This window comes from Drepanopeziza brunnea (genome assembly GCF_022702325.1).
Source record: "Drepanopeziza brunnea f. sp. 'multigermtubi' strain 214-2 chromosome Unknown ctg5, whole genome shotgun sequence".
NCBI classification, from domain to species: domain Eukaryota; kingdom Fungi; phylum Ascomycota; class Leotiomycetes; order Helotiales; family Drepanopezizaceae; genus Drepanopeziza; species Drepanopeziza brunnea.
The window spans coordinates 2017067-2033385 of NW_027094068.1; the positions used below are offsets into that span (position 1 = coordinate 2017067).

The following is a 16319-nucleotide window of genomic DNA, read 5'->3' on the forward strand; positions in this document are numbered from 1 at the left end:
AAGTATAGAAACATCAGAGAGCCCGGTGAGAAGTTTCAAGTCTCATAGACACACCTACAAGAGTCTATAAGAGCAAAGCAAAACCTCAAACACATTCATCACCAAATCAAAGTCACCACAACCCCAAAGCACTTCCACTAAGCATCATCAAAATGCGCCCCATGACCTTCCTCACTTACATGCTCCCCATCACCGGCCTCACTCTGGCCGCCCCCCGACGCAGAGACACTTACTATGGCGTCTCCCTCGAACTCCAAACCTCGTCTGGAACGGACCCCAATCACGTCTTCGGGCCAGCCCCCGTCGAACTCAACAAGCTTACTGCTCTCGGCGGCGCCGGAGGAGTCTCGGTTTCGAGAATCCTCGTCGATGCCAATGTCCACCCCAACATCCCTGACATCAACCAGGTGGAATGTCGTGGATACAAAGACGCGGCGGGAATCACTCCTGGAACCGCGCCGTTTAGGGTGGCGAGCCCGGCCGAGGTTTCGACTAACTTGGCGACGGTGAGCTCCGTACTGTGCTATGTTGTGACGGACGCCGAGTAGTGGGTATATGGAGTGGAGTGCTCGGATGTAGGAGAGTATTTTGGCCGAAGAAGAAACTCGATTGTTGGTAAGTTGAATGAGCGAGGGGTCTGTCTGTCCTTTCCGTGGAGATGATAAACCGGCTTGAAATTAACACGGCTTAAAGATAATTGGGTTTTCTCAATCTATCCCGTTGTGATATTTGAACATCAATGATAATCGAAAGTTGAATAAGCATGTTGTGTCTGGGTCTAGCTTACCTAGTAAACAGGAAAAAGTACGGCAGAAGGACTACCGCCAAGGCTCGTGGCCCTTCTCACTCTGCGTAACGTATCTCTGTAACTGCCCTGTGCTGCTTATATGTCTTCTTTCTCTGCAAAAAGAAGGTAGCCAGAGCTAGGAGTAGACTTGGTAAGCCCACCGCCAGCGGCTGGCGCAATCACATCTGATTGCGCTATTCCTTTCTTCTCACTCTTCGCACTGGGCGTCTGTGATACCGGAGTGACTAACTTTACTTGAAGGTGTTGCTTTGAGCTCCATTAGCAATTGTACTCGCAGTCGACGACATTAGAACGGGTGTACTCTTGGATGAAGGATGAAGAAGTACTGAAGTAGACATCAGGTGCAGTTGTCTGCGAAGATTTGTCGTCGCAAAATATCCGTTGTACAGGTCCTTCGCGCTGGTGACTTACATACCCTGCATCCACACGAGATGAGATGTAAGATGAGGCAGATGTCGCAGCTGTCTGGTCGCAATAGCAAAAGTTGTGTGGACTGCAGGCACAAGATAGCTCGATTCCGAGGGCATGATACCCGCTGTTTACACCACCATGGCAAATTCCATTATATACGAGGCAGTCGGCTGCGTAAAGCCCCATCGTTGCGAATATTTACGTAGAGGTGATTGAGATATATGCTGTTGGTCCAACGGCGGTGGTTATGATGGGTTAGGAAAGTAGCAAAGTGATTTGATGAGATCGGTAGATAAAAGAGGAAACATGAGCTGAAAAAGGACAAAAAGTGGCATTAAACATAAGACTGATTTTTTGCCAAGATTGAACCACTTTCAACTCCGAGTCCTTGCATCTTATATATCCTTGATGAATTTCGCTCTTATTGGGTGGATCAAAAATGTTTTCCAGCCGCAACTCAGCTGCCGAGGTTGTTGAACATTGAGACTCAGTGGTGAGTGTATCTGAGTTACCAGGGATGCCAAACTATCACAACTCGTCCCTGTATACTCTCGAGCCACCGGCACCAAGCTGGTGATGTTTGACACCCGCCGTCAACGCCTCCAGATGAGCCCAGTCCTTGGAGTCCTCACCCAGACCCCAAGCAAACACACCTCCCAACTTCTTTTCCTCTACAATGGAAGGAAACTTCTTCAGAATTGCCTCTGGGGTGTCCCAAGACCACCAGATGTTCTCAATCTCGTCCCAGTAATAATGTCCTCCATGAACAGCATCATATCTGCCGTCTTTCAAAGCTTTTCGGAACGAACTTTCCACTTCGGATGGGACAGTGTCGATCCAAGAGAAGCCTCCAGCCTGTCCGAGATCGGCTCCCGTCTCTGGGTCTTCCATCAGAACGGTCTTACAGATGGGTAAGCTCGAGCCGCAATTCCCCTGAGGATCTGTCTTGAACCACTTCACATAGAATGCAAAGCCCAAATTAGCGTTCTCTGGAGCTAGTCCATTATCAAGGTACGCATTAATGGCATCAATAGATAGTTCGACCCCGGTATGATGCTTTGTGACTACGTCTCTCCGGTTCATGAGATCGTAGGTCATAATATTGAAAAAGTCCACCGATTGACTGATCAACGGTACGGTGACGTTGGTGAAAGCCAGCATGTCTCTTCGTAGACCAGGTACAGCTGCTGACATAACCTTGGAGGAACCGAGAGCAGCACGAATTTCTGATAGGAGAAGGGGATATGCTGAGATTTCCCACTCTTTATCGGAATTGGGGATCCGCTTGTAGTCTTCGCCATTACCTCTGTGAAAGTGTCAGCGATTTGTAACAATGACTTTGTCTTGTAGGATTAACCCAGGGTATTCCCAGTCGATATCAACACCTGTGAAAGGTTAGCACGTGTGGTAATAAGCACTTTGGAAGCAAACCATCTGCTCCTGTGTGCTCAACCATAGCCCTCACGTTCCTCGCAAACAACTTTCGGCTCTCCTCTGTTGCAGCAGCTATCGGAAAACCAGTGTCACCCCATCCGCCTATTGCTACCATGATTGATGTACCATTGGCAAACTTTGACCGTACTTCTTCTACAGTCGTGAAGAATGGCCATGTAGATGGATTTTCCTGGTTGAAAGTTGAAGACTGCATGAAGGCTATAGCAACGTGGGTTATTTCTGAAACTAGTTCAGGCTCCGGAACATCATTGTGCTGTCTGAAAAGACGGTTAGTGAGATGTCTAATAGAGCTTGAATACTGGTTTCATCAAGTTTCATACCCCGTCAAATACATGATGTACCTCGCATTGGCTGTGAGAGCCATGAATATCATGAAGAACGAACACCGGAGCAACATTATGAGGAGATTCCAAGTCCCAATGGCTCCCTCTTGCGCGCCTAGTAACTCACAGGTCTTTGAAGGCTTTGGCCGACAACGGAATCCCCAAAACCAAGGCTGAATATGTCAAGTCTTGAACTTTGACTTTCGACAATCAGGATGCAACAGGACCAGAGTCCGATTTCCGGGAACATGTCGGATAAATGTTATCCCGTGTACGCGTAAAGTAAAGCGCGTCTCCAAGCGCGCGAAGTGTTTAACCAACATTTCAACAGCGATGGCAATCTCAAAAGGCGAAAAGGTCGGCGAATCGTCCACCTCAGCCGCGAAGAAGGCTCTCAAGGCAAATACCAATGGAGTCGCAAACTACGAGCTGCCATGGCAAGTCACCCGCTGCCTCTCGTAGCCAGATCTAACTTTTGCAGGGTTGAGAAATACCGACCTGTGTTTCTTGACGACGTTGTGGGCAACACTGAGACTATCGAGCGACTGAAGATCATAGCTAAGGATGGAAATATGCCTCATGTGATCATATCCGGCATGCCGGGTATTGGAAAGACGACTTCCGTGCTTTGTCTTGCCAGACAGCTCTTGGGAGACTCCTACAAGGAGGCTGTTCTGGAGTTGAATGCGAGTGACGAGAGAGGTACAGAATGTCCTGGTCGGACTCTACTACAATTAATCTGACTTGAACGATTCAGGGATTGACGTCGTACGGAATCGAATCAAGGGCTTCGCCCAGAAGAAAGTCACTCTTCCCCAAGGCCGACAAAAACTCGTCATCCTCGATGAAGCAGACAGCATGACATCCGGCGCCCAACAGGCACTCAGACGTACTATGGAAATATACTCTGCGACCACTCGGTTCGCGTTCGCGTGCAACCAGTCGAACAAGATAATCGAGCCCCTCCAATCTCGTTGCGCCATCCTTCGATACTCCCGCCTTACAGACGCACAGGTTGTCAAGAGGCTTCTGCAAATTATCGAGGCTGAAAAGGTCGAATATGCTGAGGATGGTTTAGCTGCTCTAGTATTTAGTGCAGAGGGTGATATGCGGCAAGCTATCAACAATTTGCAATCTACGTGGGCGGGGTTCGGGTTTGTGAGCGGAGACAATGTGTTCAAAGTTGTCGACTCGCCGCATCCTATCAAAGTTCAAGCCATGCTGAAGGCATGCTACGAAGGCAAGGTTGATGCTGCGTTGGAGACACTGAAGGAGCTGTGGGATCTGGGGTATTCGAGCCACGACATTATCAGCACGATGTTCAGAGTCACCAAGACGATACCGACATTGAGCGAGCACTCGAAGCTGGAGTTTATTAAGGAGATTGGATTTACACATATGAAAATTCTGGAGGGTGTGCAGACACTGCTGCAGCTCAGTGGATGTGTGGCGAGACTAGCGAAGCTGAACATGGACTCGAAGAAGTTTATTGCTGCAAAGTAGTATGGAGATGAGATAGCATTAAGAGGCGTTCCGGAAGTTTTGAGTTATATCATGGGAAAGGAAGTGTGGCTGGCGTATATAGCCGGGCGTTTGTAACCGACAAGAGGGAGTTCTGGATTTATTCCGGGTACTGGTCAATCTCATTTGCAACCAGGTGTACTCATTTTCTCCCATCAGGGTTTCTTCTCAGAAGGCTCCTTAAACTCCTTCTCGTAGCTCTCCCACACCGCGCGATCCCGCACCATCCTCTTATGCATCCGCACCTTCGCCTCATACTCCCTTACCCTCTGATCAGCTTCCAAGCAAGCACCGAGAATCATGCCTTTCAACATAGAAACACAATTAGCTTTCCATTTCACGTTCCACATGCGGCCGAGCTGCGTCCGTATATTACCTACCTGACATCTGTATAAACCTAGTATATTTCACATGAGCCCCAAAAACACCACAAAGTCAGGAGCGGGGCGACCTCACACTTTGAACTGGATAGTCAGCCCCTTATATATCGGACTTATCCTCCATCCCACGCCCCCCAGGATAGCTGAGAAGAACCCCCACTGCGCGTCCGTCAGCCCGAGTACCTAGGCGAGTAGCTATCCACCCCTCGATGGACCTCCACAAGCCAAGGGAGATGGTTTTTCTTTCGCGTCCGTCTTCAACCGTGTACGCTTTCAACCAGACCGACCTGCTTTCTTTGAAGGGAAAAGGGGAGGGGAAGGGGAGGCTCTATGGGTATTTACTTTTGCAGCTCCCACCACGGCGCCCCGTCCGGCTTCCCATGCCGCGTCGCTGGCCTCTTCGCTTCGGAGACCGCCGGAGGTGTGCATGATTACATTTGCCGTTTTCACCTCTTGCTTGTTTCTTGTTTTTGGTTGGGTTTTGGTCTGGGTTGGGGAGTGTTGAGGCTGGGTTGAGGGTGTGGTCGAGTTCGAGGTCGTTAAGCGGGATTTCGGTAAACGTCATGAGGATGGAGCTTGGGCTTGCCGAGAGGATGCCGAGATGGGAGGAGAAAGATATATGTGTCTCGAGAGACCTTTATTAGACCAGTTATTGGGGAAAACCGGTCGGCTTATCTATTTCGACTCTCTATTAAATCTCAGATATGTTTTGCTAACTTATTTTTGATGAGTTATCCGCTTAGGGAGCAAGATTACTGGAGGATTGTGGCGACCTTTCCTTGCGAATATGGAGATCTATATGCATTGCTCTCTATTAAGTTTTTACAGTCTATGATCTATTGTGAGTTTTTCACAGTGAAAATATACATTCTCTCCTTCCCTCCGGCTTGGCAGGAGCCTAGTCATTCCTCCATTTCCGTTCCATGGCGTGAAACCTCGCGTGGCTCAAGTGGTCCTTGTTCACCAGATTATTAGCGGAATCGGCGATATTCTCGATGTCGATTTCGAAGGCCATCTTGTTCAAGAAGTTGACAGCCTGTAGTTTGTGAGCCAGATCTTGTGGTATATCTCGGACGGTGACTTACCGGTCGAGCATGCCATCGGTGTCCGTCAATCTCAAACCAGGATAGATGACCTCCTAGGGACGTAGTGCACAGAACAGCATAGGGTGTTTGCTTCACTTCTTCGTAAGGCAGTGCTTCGTCGATGGCAATCTCTCAGTATGTCAGCATCAACACTGTTCAAGAGTAGAAAACATCCACTTACCGGATCATCTTTTGCATTTATAGCGAAAAGGGGAATCTTGATGGCGAACAGGGCATCGGTAGAAGAAGCATCCCGATAGTAGGCTCCTTCGGTTGGATATCCCCAAGAAGGTCCCTGCACTTCCCTGTCGAACTCATGGAGATAGGTAACCTTGCGTATTTTCTCGAAGTCCAGAGCTGGGTTCTTTATGACTTCGTCGTGATGGCGCTCGATCAACTTCTTCATGTTGCTACCCATCGTCTTTGAATAGATTTCTCTTCCAAGCCATGTTCTCTGGAGGGCCAATGATCCAGCGTCGAGATTCCAGGGATTTGAGCAAATGACCGCGCTCTTCAATTGGCAGTTGGCACCTTCTTCGCCAATGTACTTTTGAAATTATCAACACCCATATTCAAGCTTCCTTCAATAGATATCGACTCACATTCGTGATGATATTAGCTCCCAAGGAAAAACCTGCTCCGAATAGAGGCCGGTTTGGGAAAGTCTTTCTCAGCCACTTCACAGTTTGCCTGCAGTCCCAAGTTGCTCGAGCATTGTAAAGAATACTGCTTGTGATTTTGTGCATTGCACAACCTCGAGAATTGATTACACACGCTTCCCATTGCCTGTCCCCTTCAGCTGCCACTAGCGGAGCCAAAACGTGCTTCAAATAGATCTCGTAGGAGCCTCCTGACAGCCCATGCAACACAACCAGCATGGGCTTGCTGTCCAACGACCCAATTTCTTGAAAAGCCTCATCACTGAAGTAGGTTGTCCGGATGGGAAGAGTCTCATCCTTTTCTGAGAGAGTCGGGACAACGAAATCTACCGCGTAAGTTCCTGCATAAGCTGGATCTTCAGCCTCGAAGATCTTGCGTTTGTAGCAAATCGGAGGACCATCGTTCTTTACGCTGGTCCACATGGTTTGCAAGTGCCCATTGAAAAGAATCGGGTTGAGTCGACATGGCGGAGTTGATTCCTCACAAACCGATAGTAAGTCTGTTGATGATCCGTCATGTTTCCTGGTGAGAGTAAGAGGGTTTTTGGAGTGAGTGAAGGTTGTCGTTGCATGCCCAAGCCATTCCATGTTGGGTGGGGGGGGTCACCTCCTTTGCGGGCAATGACTGAAAATAGGAAATCTGGACAGCAGCAGTCTGGAAACGAAGCTCAGCAATCGAAAAATATAAATAATGGGGCCTCGGTATCGCAGGGATATTGTTCCGATAACAGGTTGATTTCTTACCGGTATCACCATGTAGTTGTGCTAGCTACAACTAGGTAAGAAGGGGCAATACTTGGGTGTATTAGTCAGCACTCATGTACCAGTTGAGCTTCGCGACATCTTCGACTTCGGCGCGTCCCGAGGCAGAACCCGAGAACCTGACGCAGAGGCAGAGCGCCACCAGCACCAGCGAATATGGCTTACCAGGGAGGCACAAATCCAAACCCAGGGAGCGGCTGGGTGGGCTCGGATCCGCGAATGCTACAACCACAGCATTCTGCTCCATCGCCATCTCCCGTCAATCATAATCACATTCAAGGCCACGGCCAGCGCCAGTACTGGCAGCACAATGCTCAAATCCCATACGCCACGAATCCGGGTTATGCGAATATCGGCTATCCACCACCACCTCTTCCTCCTCCTCCCCCGGCGCAGAATTTCCAACCGCAGTACCACTCACAGTCCCTGCCTCAGCCTCAGCAAGTTCAACATGCTGCTTTGCAGCCTCACTACGTCGTCTCACCCCAATATATCTCCCCCGCTCAACTGCTCTCCGCCCAACCACAACCACAGCCAGGCATGGGAAAGCAGTACTCCTCCACCGTAGAGCCCACCATCGGCCGGACACTCGAAACAGTGAATAGAAACACTTCGAGAATGTCGTCGAGCTCTTCCAATCCTGAGCAGGATACGGTCAAGCTTCTGGTAGCGTTGGCAGAGGAATACTTCCAAGCTGCGCATGAAATCGCATCTTCTGTGGTGGCGTCAATGACGGAGGCTAACGTTGGAGCCTACGAGAAGTTGATTGCTACGGGATTGGGCTGCTTGGACACGGCACTGAAGAACTTCAGGCTGCCACCTAGATTAGAAGCAAACATTCGGCTACGGTATGCAGGTGTGTTATACGAAGAAACCGAAAACTCCCCAGAGGCAGAAACAGCTCTGAGTAAGGGAATTGCGCTTTGTGAAAGGGTATGGATAGAAACACTTGGTCTACAAGAGGTTCAACTAACTCCCCTCAGAATCATTATGACGACCTTAAATATGCCATGCAATTCCTCCTCGCTCAATCGATGGGCAAGAAGAATTTGAAAGCTTCCGTGAAGGCCTTAACCCAACACGGGGAAGATGCCCACACGTTTGTTACTCCTGTGCCGTATATATATATGACATTGCTGATGCCTTCAAGTTACTCACACTTTTCATGGGTCTACGTCTTTCGGTTCCTTACAGCAACGCATTCGATCAAATCTGGCGCGCTCATTGACTACCACTATGCCATCAATAGTCTTCGTGCCGCAGCTAGTTTGGCAGAAAAGCAAGGCGATCATGCCATTTTTCTTACAGCATCACTCTTGGAGGCCATCACCTACATGAAGACCACAGGTCCGGAAGCTACGGAGAATGTGCAAAGAGCCATCGCTGCTGCCTGGAAGTACCAAGAGGAACCACGGTGCAAGATCCCGCAGCTCACGGGTCTGACCCACATTCTCGCTGTGTGCTGTAGTATCAGACAAGGGGTCTCTCAGGACATGGTTGAAAAATTGAAGGCAATGCAATCAATGATGGACGAATCGCTGAAAACAGCGCGGGACTGGAGCACCATAGACGATGCCATTAGAATCCCCATTAGACGGACTCCAAAGAGCTCGCATGTCGTGAGCCGAGACACGCGGATGGTACTGGGAATCGGCGCAGATGGTGGAGATAACCTCATGATGTGCTTCTTAAACAAGAAGGACACATACTGCGTCACGTTTGTAGATTCTCTTACTTTTTTATCTCACGCTGACAACTTCCAGATATCTCCTTTCAGGATTGGTCCTATTACATAAAAATTCATCGGATCAAAAGGGGTTCAAATACCTGAAGGCCGGCTTGGACATGTTAGAAGGTGAGACTAGGGCTCTATTGTTATCCGACTCTCATATCTCTAACAAGGCTTTCTGATAGACACCCGCATGCCGAAGAAACATCATGGTTCGCTACCGGAATTATTCGCCAATCGCCAGTGGCGAGGCCTGTTGTTGTGTTACTTTCGCGTTTACATGGCGTTCTCATCGGCTGGTGCAGGAGACTGGCTGGACGTGAAGCGTTACCTCGACGAATTGGAGGCAACGACACTAAAGTTCGGTATTCCACTAGAAGGTACCTTGGATCATTTCGTAGTATATCTCTCAGGGGTTTACTATCAAGGTATTGGGGAGCTCGACCTTGCCTTGAAGAGATTCCAACATCGGAGATTTGACCTCTCTGCGACTAAGAACTCCAACGCTACTTTGACCGACCAGATGCTTCGGGACCTCTCAATTCTAGCTGCTCTGAACGAACTCTGGATCCTGCAAGACCTGCCTCGGCGAGATATCTCTCAGAATATGTCTTTGATGGACAAGTTGAAACCTCTCTGTCAAAATCATCCAAATATCGACGTCCAGACAGCATTTAACTTGATCGCGGCAACTGTAAGGAGGAATCCTCCTACGCAAACTTTCGAGATCAAAAACTATCTGCGACTTGCCCTTTCTGGGGCCAAGATAACAGCTAATACCCAGTTCTTGTGCATCACCTTGAACGTTATGTGTAGTAGATTCTTCAGCAATGTCGTGGGCGATCAGGCCGAGAAGAGCGCTATGGCCGCGTCGACACAAGCCACAAATAGTGGAAATGTCCTCTGGAAAAGCGTGGCTGACGGGATGCTAGCGAGATGTTTTCAGCTTCAAGGAAAGACTGAACTGGCTGAACATACCCTATTGGAAGCCCAGTCCAATGCCCAGAAAGCGTTGCGAGGCTCTTCAAGTTCCAAGGCCGCTTGAAGGAAGGATGTCAGAGCATTGTCTGAATATGTAGCACAAGGGGGCCACTTGATATCTGGGTTGGGACTGCCTTTGCAGGCATGGCATGGCGCTCAGGAATTTCGGCGTAATCTATACCCATTTGCTTATAGTTTTCGGTGGCCTCCGCATTCGCAAACAGGTACAGGTGTATGAAAGCCTTTGGTAATTTCTCTATGGTACGCTGAGCTTTGCAAAATTTACGGTTGCTTCTTACTGGGAATCTCTTCACCGATCCAATCGAAGCGAGACTGGTAAATATCCCTCCGAATCCTGAGGCGATCAAGGTCCATCAAATTACCTTAGAAGGGGCTCTGTGGCTCTCAAAACAACGATCCCCATGGCTCAAAGAGTCATTGGCATGCAAGTAATACCTAACTTGTCAGCATTTTGCAGGTAGTACTGTTGTGTAAAATAATGTCTCGGGGGCTGATATCTACCGTATCTAATAGTCAGTGCGCTACCTATTGAACCCCTGAATTCGCCTCTCACGACCCCTGCCACCACGGAGGGCCGCACTCGAAACGCCCGACGATCAAAATATTTTTTTGGACGTGACGCGAACATCACACAGGATATTGCCAATCCACTCAACCACACCATTTTCTATGTTCTCGACACTATCCCGCGGGAGCTCGAAGGTCAGGCAGTCATACTTATGCTCATCATGCCTTTGTCATATTGTTGGCCACCATCCACAAGCTGCCCGTCCGCCAGTCGATCGCACGACCCGAGCAACATCCACGCCCTTTTCTACATATGTAAGCTCGCAGAAGGACAATGAGCCAGCTGTTTCTCCAGAGGGCGAGGCGACTCCGCTTGGCGATGAGCCCGAACCTACACATCGCCAGATTGCAGAGGGATATGGTGGTCTCAGGGATAGGCCGATTTCGAGTTCCAAAAGTACCCTCAAGGCCTTAAGAGAGTCTCTTATTGCCGCGGGCGAAGCTTTGCCAGCCGGTTCATCCTCTAGGAAGAGGAAACCCAATAAAGACTCCACGAAAGGTTCAACGAAAACTCGCCATACTCCAGATTCTGCGCCCAAAGAGAAGCACAAGCCAACCAAAGCAACTAAGCAAACATCCGCTGAAGTTTTGGAAGAAGGGAAAAAGAACAATCTACGTGTGAAGAAGGAGGGCAAAACAAAAATAAAGGGATCGAGGTCGATAAGTCTGGACACGGCAGCTTCTTCAAATGCAGGCCCGCATGGGTTGGATGTCGAGCTGAAGTCGGAGGATAGTTCACAAGTCGGCAAAGGAAAGAAAAAAAATAACAAGATGGCAGCTTCCACTCCACTTTCGACCGAGCAAGCTTCCCCTTCTACTGGGGGCCTGACTAGCAAAGTATCCGGAAGTGCATCAAAGTCTACATCGCGGTTGGAGCTTCCGACATTGACCTTGCGCAAAGTTACTCTTCCGAACGGGTCTAATAATAAGCCGGTCAGAACCTGGCGTGTGACAAATGAAGATGGTCGCGAGTATACAATCACACGGACTGAGAATAAACCGCAGTCCGGAGCGCAAGTCGACAAGCTCGTGCCATTTTTTGCCCACAATCCAGGTCTTGCTGAAAACCCCTGCCTGAAGAGGCACCTGGAAACAAGTTCACCGGAGGAACTCTCTGCGCTGCAACCTCACCTCGCTAACGGGGTTGAGGATCTGCTTTCAAACGCAAAAGCCAAGACTGAATCTACACGAGCATCTCCTGCTACGAAACGGAGTTCAGCAGATGCCAAAGCCACCGTAGAGAGTGTCGACCGGCCCCCTTTAGGCCCTATCAAAGCTACAAAAGGACTTATTGATGAAGAGATCAAGACCATATCGGCAGGTGATCTTCACCTGGTACCACTTGACAGCGAGCCTCTCCAGGTCCCTCGACTATCTTATGGATTGGAAAGAGTCCTGTTCAATCCGGGTGTATATCAGCTTCAAGATCCTCGTTCAAAGGTCTTCAATTTCGATCCCTACTTACAGACAATCATGCCCGCTAGCGAGTTTGATTTCGATGCCCTCAAGCAATACATTACGTCTTCCCGTGACAAGAAACTACTCGGGAAAGCTGTAGCAGAAAAGAAGAAGTATACAGGTTCTACATCTAGTATGACATCTGCTCTGGCTCATTTCCACTTCCTCCTATCTCAATGGCGCGCAATAAACACCAGAAACCTGTCAAAGATGTTCCCCGTTCCACACCACACCTTCACCGCGCTGCAACGCGGCCCCGCTGCTATCTTCTTACGCTGGAGGAATGGAGCATATGCTATTGATGCAGACAAGCAATACGATACTGCCAATATTCTGATGATGCTTGGAAAGTCCATGGAGAAACTTCTCACGCTTTCCACCAAGGACTTTGAGAAATACCGGAAATCAAACCCCGGCGTGATCACAGACGAAGAAAAAACCGCTGATGATCAATTCCATTACACAGGGATGGGCGATTTCCTTATGAGATCGCAACTAGATGCATATGATCCGCGAATCCCTGGGACTGGTATGTTCGATCTCAAGACTAGGTCCGTCGTCTCAGTACGAATGGATATCGATGACTACGAGGAAGGTCGTGGTTACGAGATCCGAGGTCTACATGGGAAATGGGAGTCTTTTGAGAGAGAGTACTATGACATGATTCGTTCAGCATTCTTGAAGTACTCTCTACAAGTCAGAATGGGTCGTATGGATGGCATCTTCGTGGCATACCACAACACGGAAAGAATCTTCGGTTTCCAGTATATCAGCCTCCCGGAGATGGACTTTGCTTTGCACGGAACCAAGGACACTACCCTTGGAGATGCAGAGTTCAAGCTGAGTGTGGAGCTGCTCAACCGGGTACTGGAACGAGCTACGACTAAGTGGCCTGAACAGTCGTTACGCCTTCACTTCGAGACGCGTGATACAGAGACGCCATTCACATATGTGTTCGCAGAACCCATGGTCGAGGAGGAGATCGAGCTGATCCAAAAGACCAACAAAGCGAAGATTGATGCGTTTGAGGAACGAGTTTTGGGCCTGGCAACGAAAGAGGTCTCGCCTGAGGAGCAGCTGAAAGAGTGGGAGAGCATCCGGGCTAGCGTGGAAGAGAGCGTGGAGCAGGATGAAGAGTCTGTCATCCTGGAGGAGGATAAGAAAGAACTGGAGGAGATACTCGAGACTACTGGTCTTGAAGAAGATACTCTCGTCGCTGAAAATGACTTGATCGATAAGGATGTCGAGGAGGCCAAGGGGGAGCTTGAGGTAGAGAAAGTGGACGAGGAGCTCGCAGCGGCCGACGCCGAAGACTTGGTTTCTGCTCTCGAAACTGAGGAGGATCTCGAATCTGCGGCCTTTTCCGAATCCGAACAGCGTGCAGAGGTGTTCAAGGAGCCTGAGGCTGACAGCGCAGACGAGAGCTCCGCAGAAGAAAAGCTCGACGATGCTTCGGAAACGAAAGTTGATGGGGTCGATTCCGCCGACGAGCTGGCCAGCAAGCCCAGGTCGAAAACCATCAGAAAATTTAGTGGAGAGATCATGGCTATGACCCTTACTATCCGCAACAAAGTCAACGGGAAGTACATCGAGAGACCTGAGAATCTCACGGAAGATGACAAGTGGGAGGTGGAGTACGCCTTGGCGGAGATCCCTGGCCAGGATCGGGTTCTGTCGTTGTATAAGGCTACGCAGTTGCGGCGCATGAGGACGCTGGAGAAGTCGCCCGATCGTGACAAGACCGGTGATTATTTTATCGAGCAAATCAGGAAGTATAACCAGAAGGGAAGGGAGTATAGGCAGAAAATGAATGAGTTGGAGAAAGACAAGGTGGCGCAGGTAGTGGATCAGCCGATCGAGAAAGTGTCCACGCCGAAGGAGGTGGAGGTGGAAGTTGAGGAGACCTTCGAGCAGGGGGAAGCTGTGGGCCAGACCTCGCAGCAGAAAGAGAGTGCGGGCGAGATCTCAGAGCAAAAGGAAGTCATAGGCGAGACTTCCGAACAGAACGAGGATATGGCCGAGACCTCGGAGCAGAACGAGGGTGTGGCTGGAAATTCGGATCAAAACGAAGTTTTGGGGGCTGTGGTTGATGACTCCATTACGCCTGAAGAGGTCAAAAAATAGAAGAGTGCAACCCCCAGCAAGAATGCTGTGACCGAGACCGAAGAGAAGAGAACGCTTCAGAGCATAGCATGGAGTTGAGTAAAAGTGGGCAATATGTAAAATATGTAACTTGACGGGCTGTACAGTACTGTAGCACTTTCACAATTGGAGGAGTGTGAAGAGGATAGATCGTGTGAAATGTAAAACCAGAATCATCGTCACTCATTTTTTACAATCCTTACAATTTCATCCTAGGCTTCCGTCCGTTTTCACTTCAGTCAACGGGGTCATTGTGAAAAAACTACTTGCCTTGGTCAGCCCCATTCAGAAGAATCAGCATGATTGCTCAATCTTAAGATAATAAGGAGAGAAGAAATGAATCTGGTCTCTAGGGAATTCAAACCTCAAATAGACACCCCGCAGCCATGTTCTCTCGATATTGGGCGGCTTTGGGCCTGACCACTGTTCCTTTGCCAGGGATTGCGGACCCAGGGTTCACAATCTATCTATCTATGTAGAAAGAATCGAGCTAAGGAGAGCTGCAATGGAGTATAATCAAAATCATAGGACTGCATCCGGAAGGAAGCTCTCGGTGTGACCGACCGACCTTATTGGAAACGCGGGTTATCTGATATGTAAGGTATAGAGTAGAGCTATAGTGGTTGTGGATCATCGCAACGGAAAGCTGGCCTGCCTATCAAAACTTTGCGATAGGAGAAAATCCTCGTGGGAGTGAGTTCGTTGGCGTTTGGCGCTGTCTGCTTGAAATATCCGCTTTTAGGTAACGACGGGTAGCATTCTTCATTGAACAGGGAGGCTAGTGGAGATGCTGCTTGGGTTTGGATCCTTTTTCCCCCCGGCCCTGGATTGCGAGATGGGTGGTTGAGTGTTGGAAAGGATTTGGAGTGAACTACATGGTGGCAACCTATCGTAGCTCAACGGGGCCCAGTGTTCGTTGTACACCAAAGAAGAAGGAAGTTTGGTATCTTTGCATATCTGAAGGGAAGAGTACGGTATGGATCGTGCCGATCCGCTTTTTCTGCTTCGAGCTTGCTTATGGTTTGTTTTGTTTCGACTTTGGCTCCTTGGATAAGCGAGATCGATGGGATCGTGTGCCAGTTTACGTGAGACGGGTAGTAGCAACGCCTGGGTCTCTGGCTTTGGGCACATACAAGTTGAATGAGATAAGTAGGAGATAGTGAGGTTCGAGAGCCGCTGATTCCATGGATTGGCTTTGCTTTTCTGCGTATCAGATTCCGGTCTCAATTCCTCAGACTCGAAACAGACAAGTTCAGTAGGGGCAAGTCACTGTTCTGGCGGAGGGAGTCACTTATCGATTCAAGTGCTGAGGTTAATCTTCTTTGACGGCAGAACATTGAGTGACAACGCTGATAAGTAAAGATTTTGGGAGTATCAAAATCAATTGAGATGAATGAGAATGTCTATTTTATTATTTATACAATGAAGTTGTAGTGTTGCAGAATCGTGAAATGGGCGTAGAGTATATATGAAGTTCGCCAAGGCTACTCGAACCTGCTACAATAATCCGACTTGATTGACTCAACAATACAACGTCTTATGAATAAATAGAATATATACTTGTTGCTTAGCAAACTGACTTCTAATGGAATCTCGAATGTTATGTGCCTGCAGGCAGGTGGTTGCTAAAGCGCAAGAGCTAAAATCTCTCGGATAGCCCTGTACGCTACGGGGTATATATATACATGTGAAGTTCGCCAAGACCAGCATTAAAAACTTGACCTGCAGCACTCATCATATGACTCAACGGCGCAGCGCTGTGTAAAATGAAAAGGTCATAGATATCATTCAAAAGAACCACAAAACGATGTTCGTTATACTGCACTCACCGGGAATCGAACCCGGGGCCAACGCACACTGTCACGGAGTGATGGTGGGAAGCGTTGATTTTACCACTAAACCATAAGTGCTATTTGTAACGATGAGATATGCTGTGCAGGCTTTGTTTTGTTATCTACCTCATGTTGAATTTTATCCAGCAAGTCAAATTCTTAGCAGATGGTCGTGACCATTATCC

At 48.8% G+C, this 16319-nt stretch overlaps 7 protein-coding genes across 7 annotated transcripts; 4 read left to right on the top strand and 3 right to left on the bottom strand.

Moving 5' to 3' along the window:
* Nucleotides 1-152: 152 nt before the first annotated feature.
* L3040_003888 (uncharacterized protein) lies at nucleotides 153-548 on the top strand (the record flags this gene model as incomplete). The annotated part of the gene is made up of 1 exon (XM_007294934.1): nucleotides 153-548. One exon carries the CDS (start codon nucleotides 153-155, stop codon nucleotides 546-548), a length of 396 nt encoding a protein of 131 aa, XP_007294996.1.
* A 1199-nt stretch (nucleotides 549-1747) lies between these two features.
* On the bottom strand, nucleotides 1748-3071 carry L3040_003889 (uncharacterized protein; the record flags this gene model as incomplete). The annotated part of the gene is made up of 4 exons (XM_007294933.2): nucleotides 1748-2525; nucleotides 2577-2604; nucleotides 2651-2931; nucleotides 2995-3071. 4 exons carry the CDS (start codon nucleotides 3069-3071, stop codon nucleotides 1748-1750), a joined length of 1164 nt encoding a protein of 387 aa, XP_007294995.2.
* Nucleotides 3072-3330: 259 nt separating this feature from the next.
* L3040_003890 (uncharacterized protein) lies at nucleotides 3331-4500 on the top strand (the record flags this gene model as incomplete). Its single annotated transcript, XM_066156584.1, has 3 exons — nucleotides 3331-3434; nucleotides 3479-3699; nucleotides 3755-4500. 3 exons carry the CDS (start codon nucleotides 3331-3333, stop codon nucleotides 4498-4500), a joined length of 1071 nt encoding a protein of 356 aa, XP_066012163.1.
* Nucleotides 4501-4673: 173 nt separating this feature from the next.
* Nucleotides 4674-5327, bottom strand: L3040_003891 (uncharacterized protein; the record flags this gene model as incomplete). Its single annotated transcript, XM_066156585.1, has 4 exons — nucleotides 4674-4822; nucleotides 4899-4915; nucleotides 4975-5057; nucleotides 5241-5327. 4 exons carry the CDS (start codon nucleotides 5325-5327, stop codon nucleotides 4674-4676), a joined length of 336 nt encoding a protein of 111 aa, XP_066012164.1.
* Nucleotides 5328-5796: 469 nt separating this feature from the next.
* L3040_003892 (uncharacterized protein) lies at nucleotides 5797-7065 on the bottom strand (the record flags this gene model as incomplete). Its single annotated transcript, XM_007294930.2, has 4 exons — nucleotides 5797-5934; nucleotides 5984-6112; nucleotides 6165-6530; nucleotides 6586-7065. The coding sequence occupies 4 exons, from the start codon at nucleotides 7063-7065 to the stop codon at nucleotides 5797-5799; spliced, it is 1113 nt and encodes a 370-aa protein (XP_007294992.2).
* Nucleotides 7066-7560: 495 nt separating this feature from the next.
* L3040_003893 (uncharacterized protein) lies at nucleotides 7561-10178 on the top strand (the record flags this gene model as incomplete). The annotated part of the gene is made up of 5 exons (XM_007294929.1): nucleotides 7561-8337; nucleotides 8388-8503; nucleotides 8555-9121; nucleotides 9168-9259; nucleotides 9319-10178. The coding sequence occupies 5 exons, from the start codon at nucleotides 7561-7563 to the stop codon at nucleotides 10176-10178; spliced, it is 2412 nt and encodes an 803-aa protein (XP_007294991.1).
* Nucleotides 10179-10804: 626 nt separating this feature from the next.
* On the top strand, nucleotides 10805-14284 carry L3040_003894 (uncharacterized protein; the record flags this gene model as incomplete). The annotated part of the gene is made up of 1 exon (XM_066156586.1): nucleotides 10805-14284. One exon carries the CDS (start codon nucleotides 10805-10807, stop codon nucleotides 14282-14284), a length of 3480 nt encoding a protein of 1159 aa, XP_066012165.1.
* Between the last annotated feature and the right edge of the window lie 2035 nt (nucleotides 14285-16319).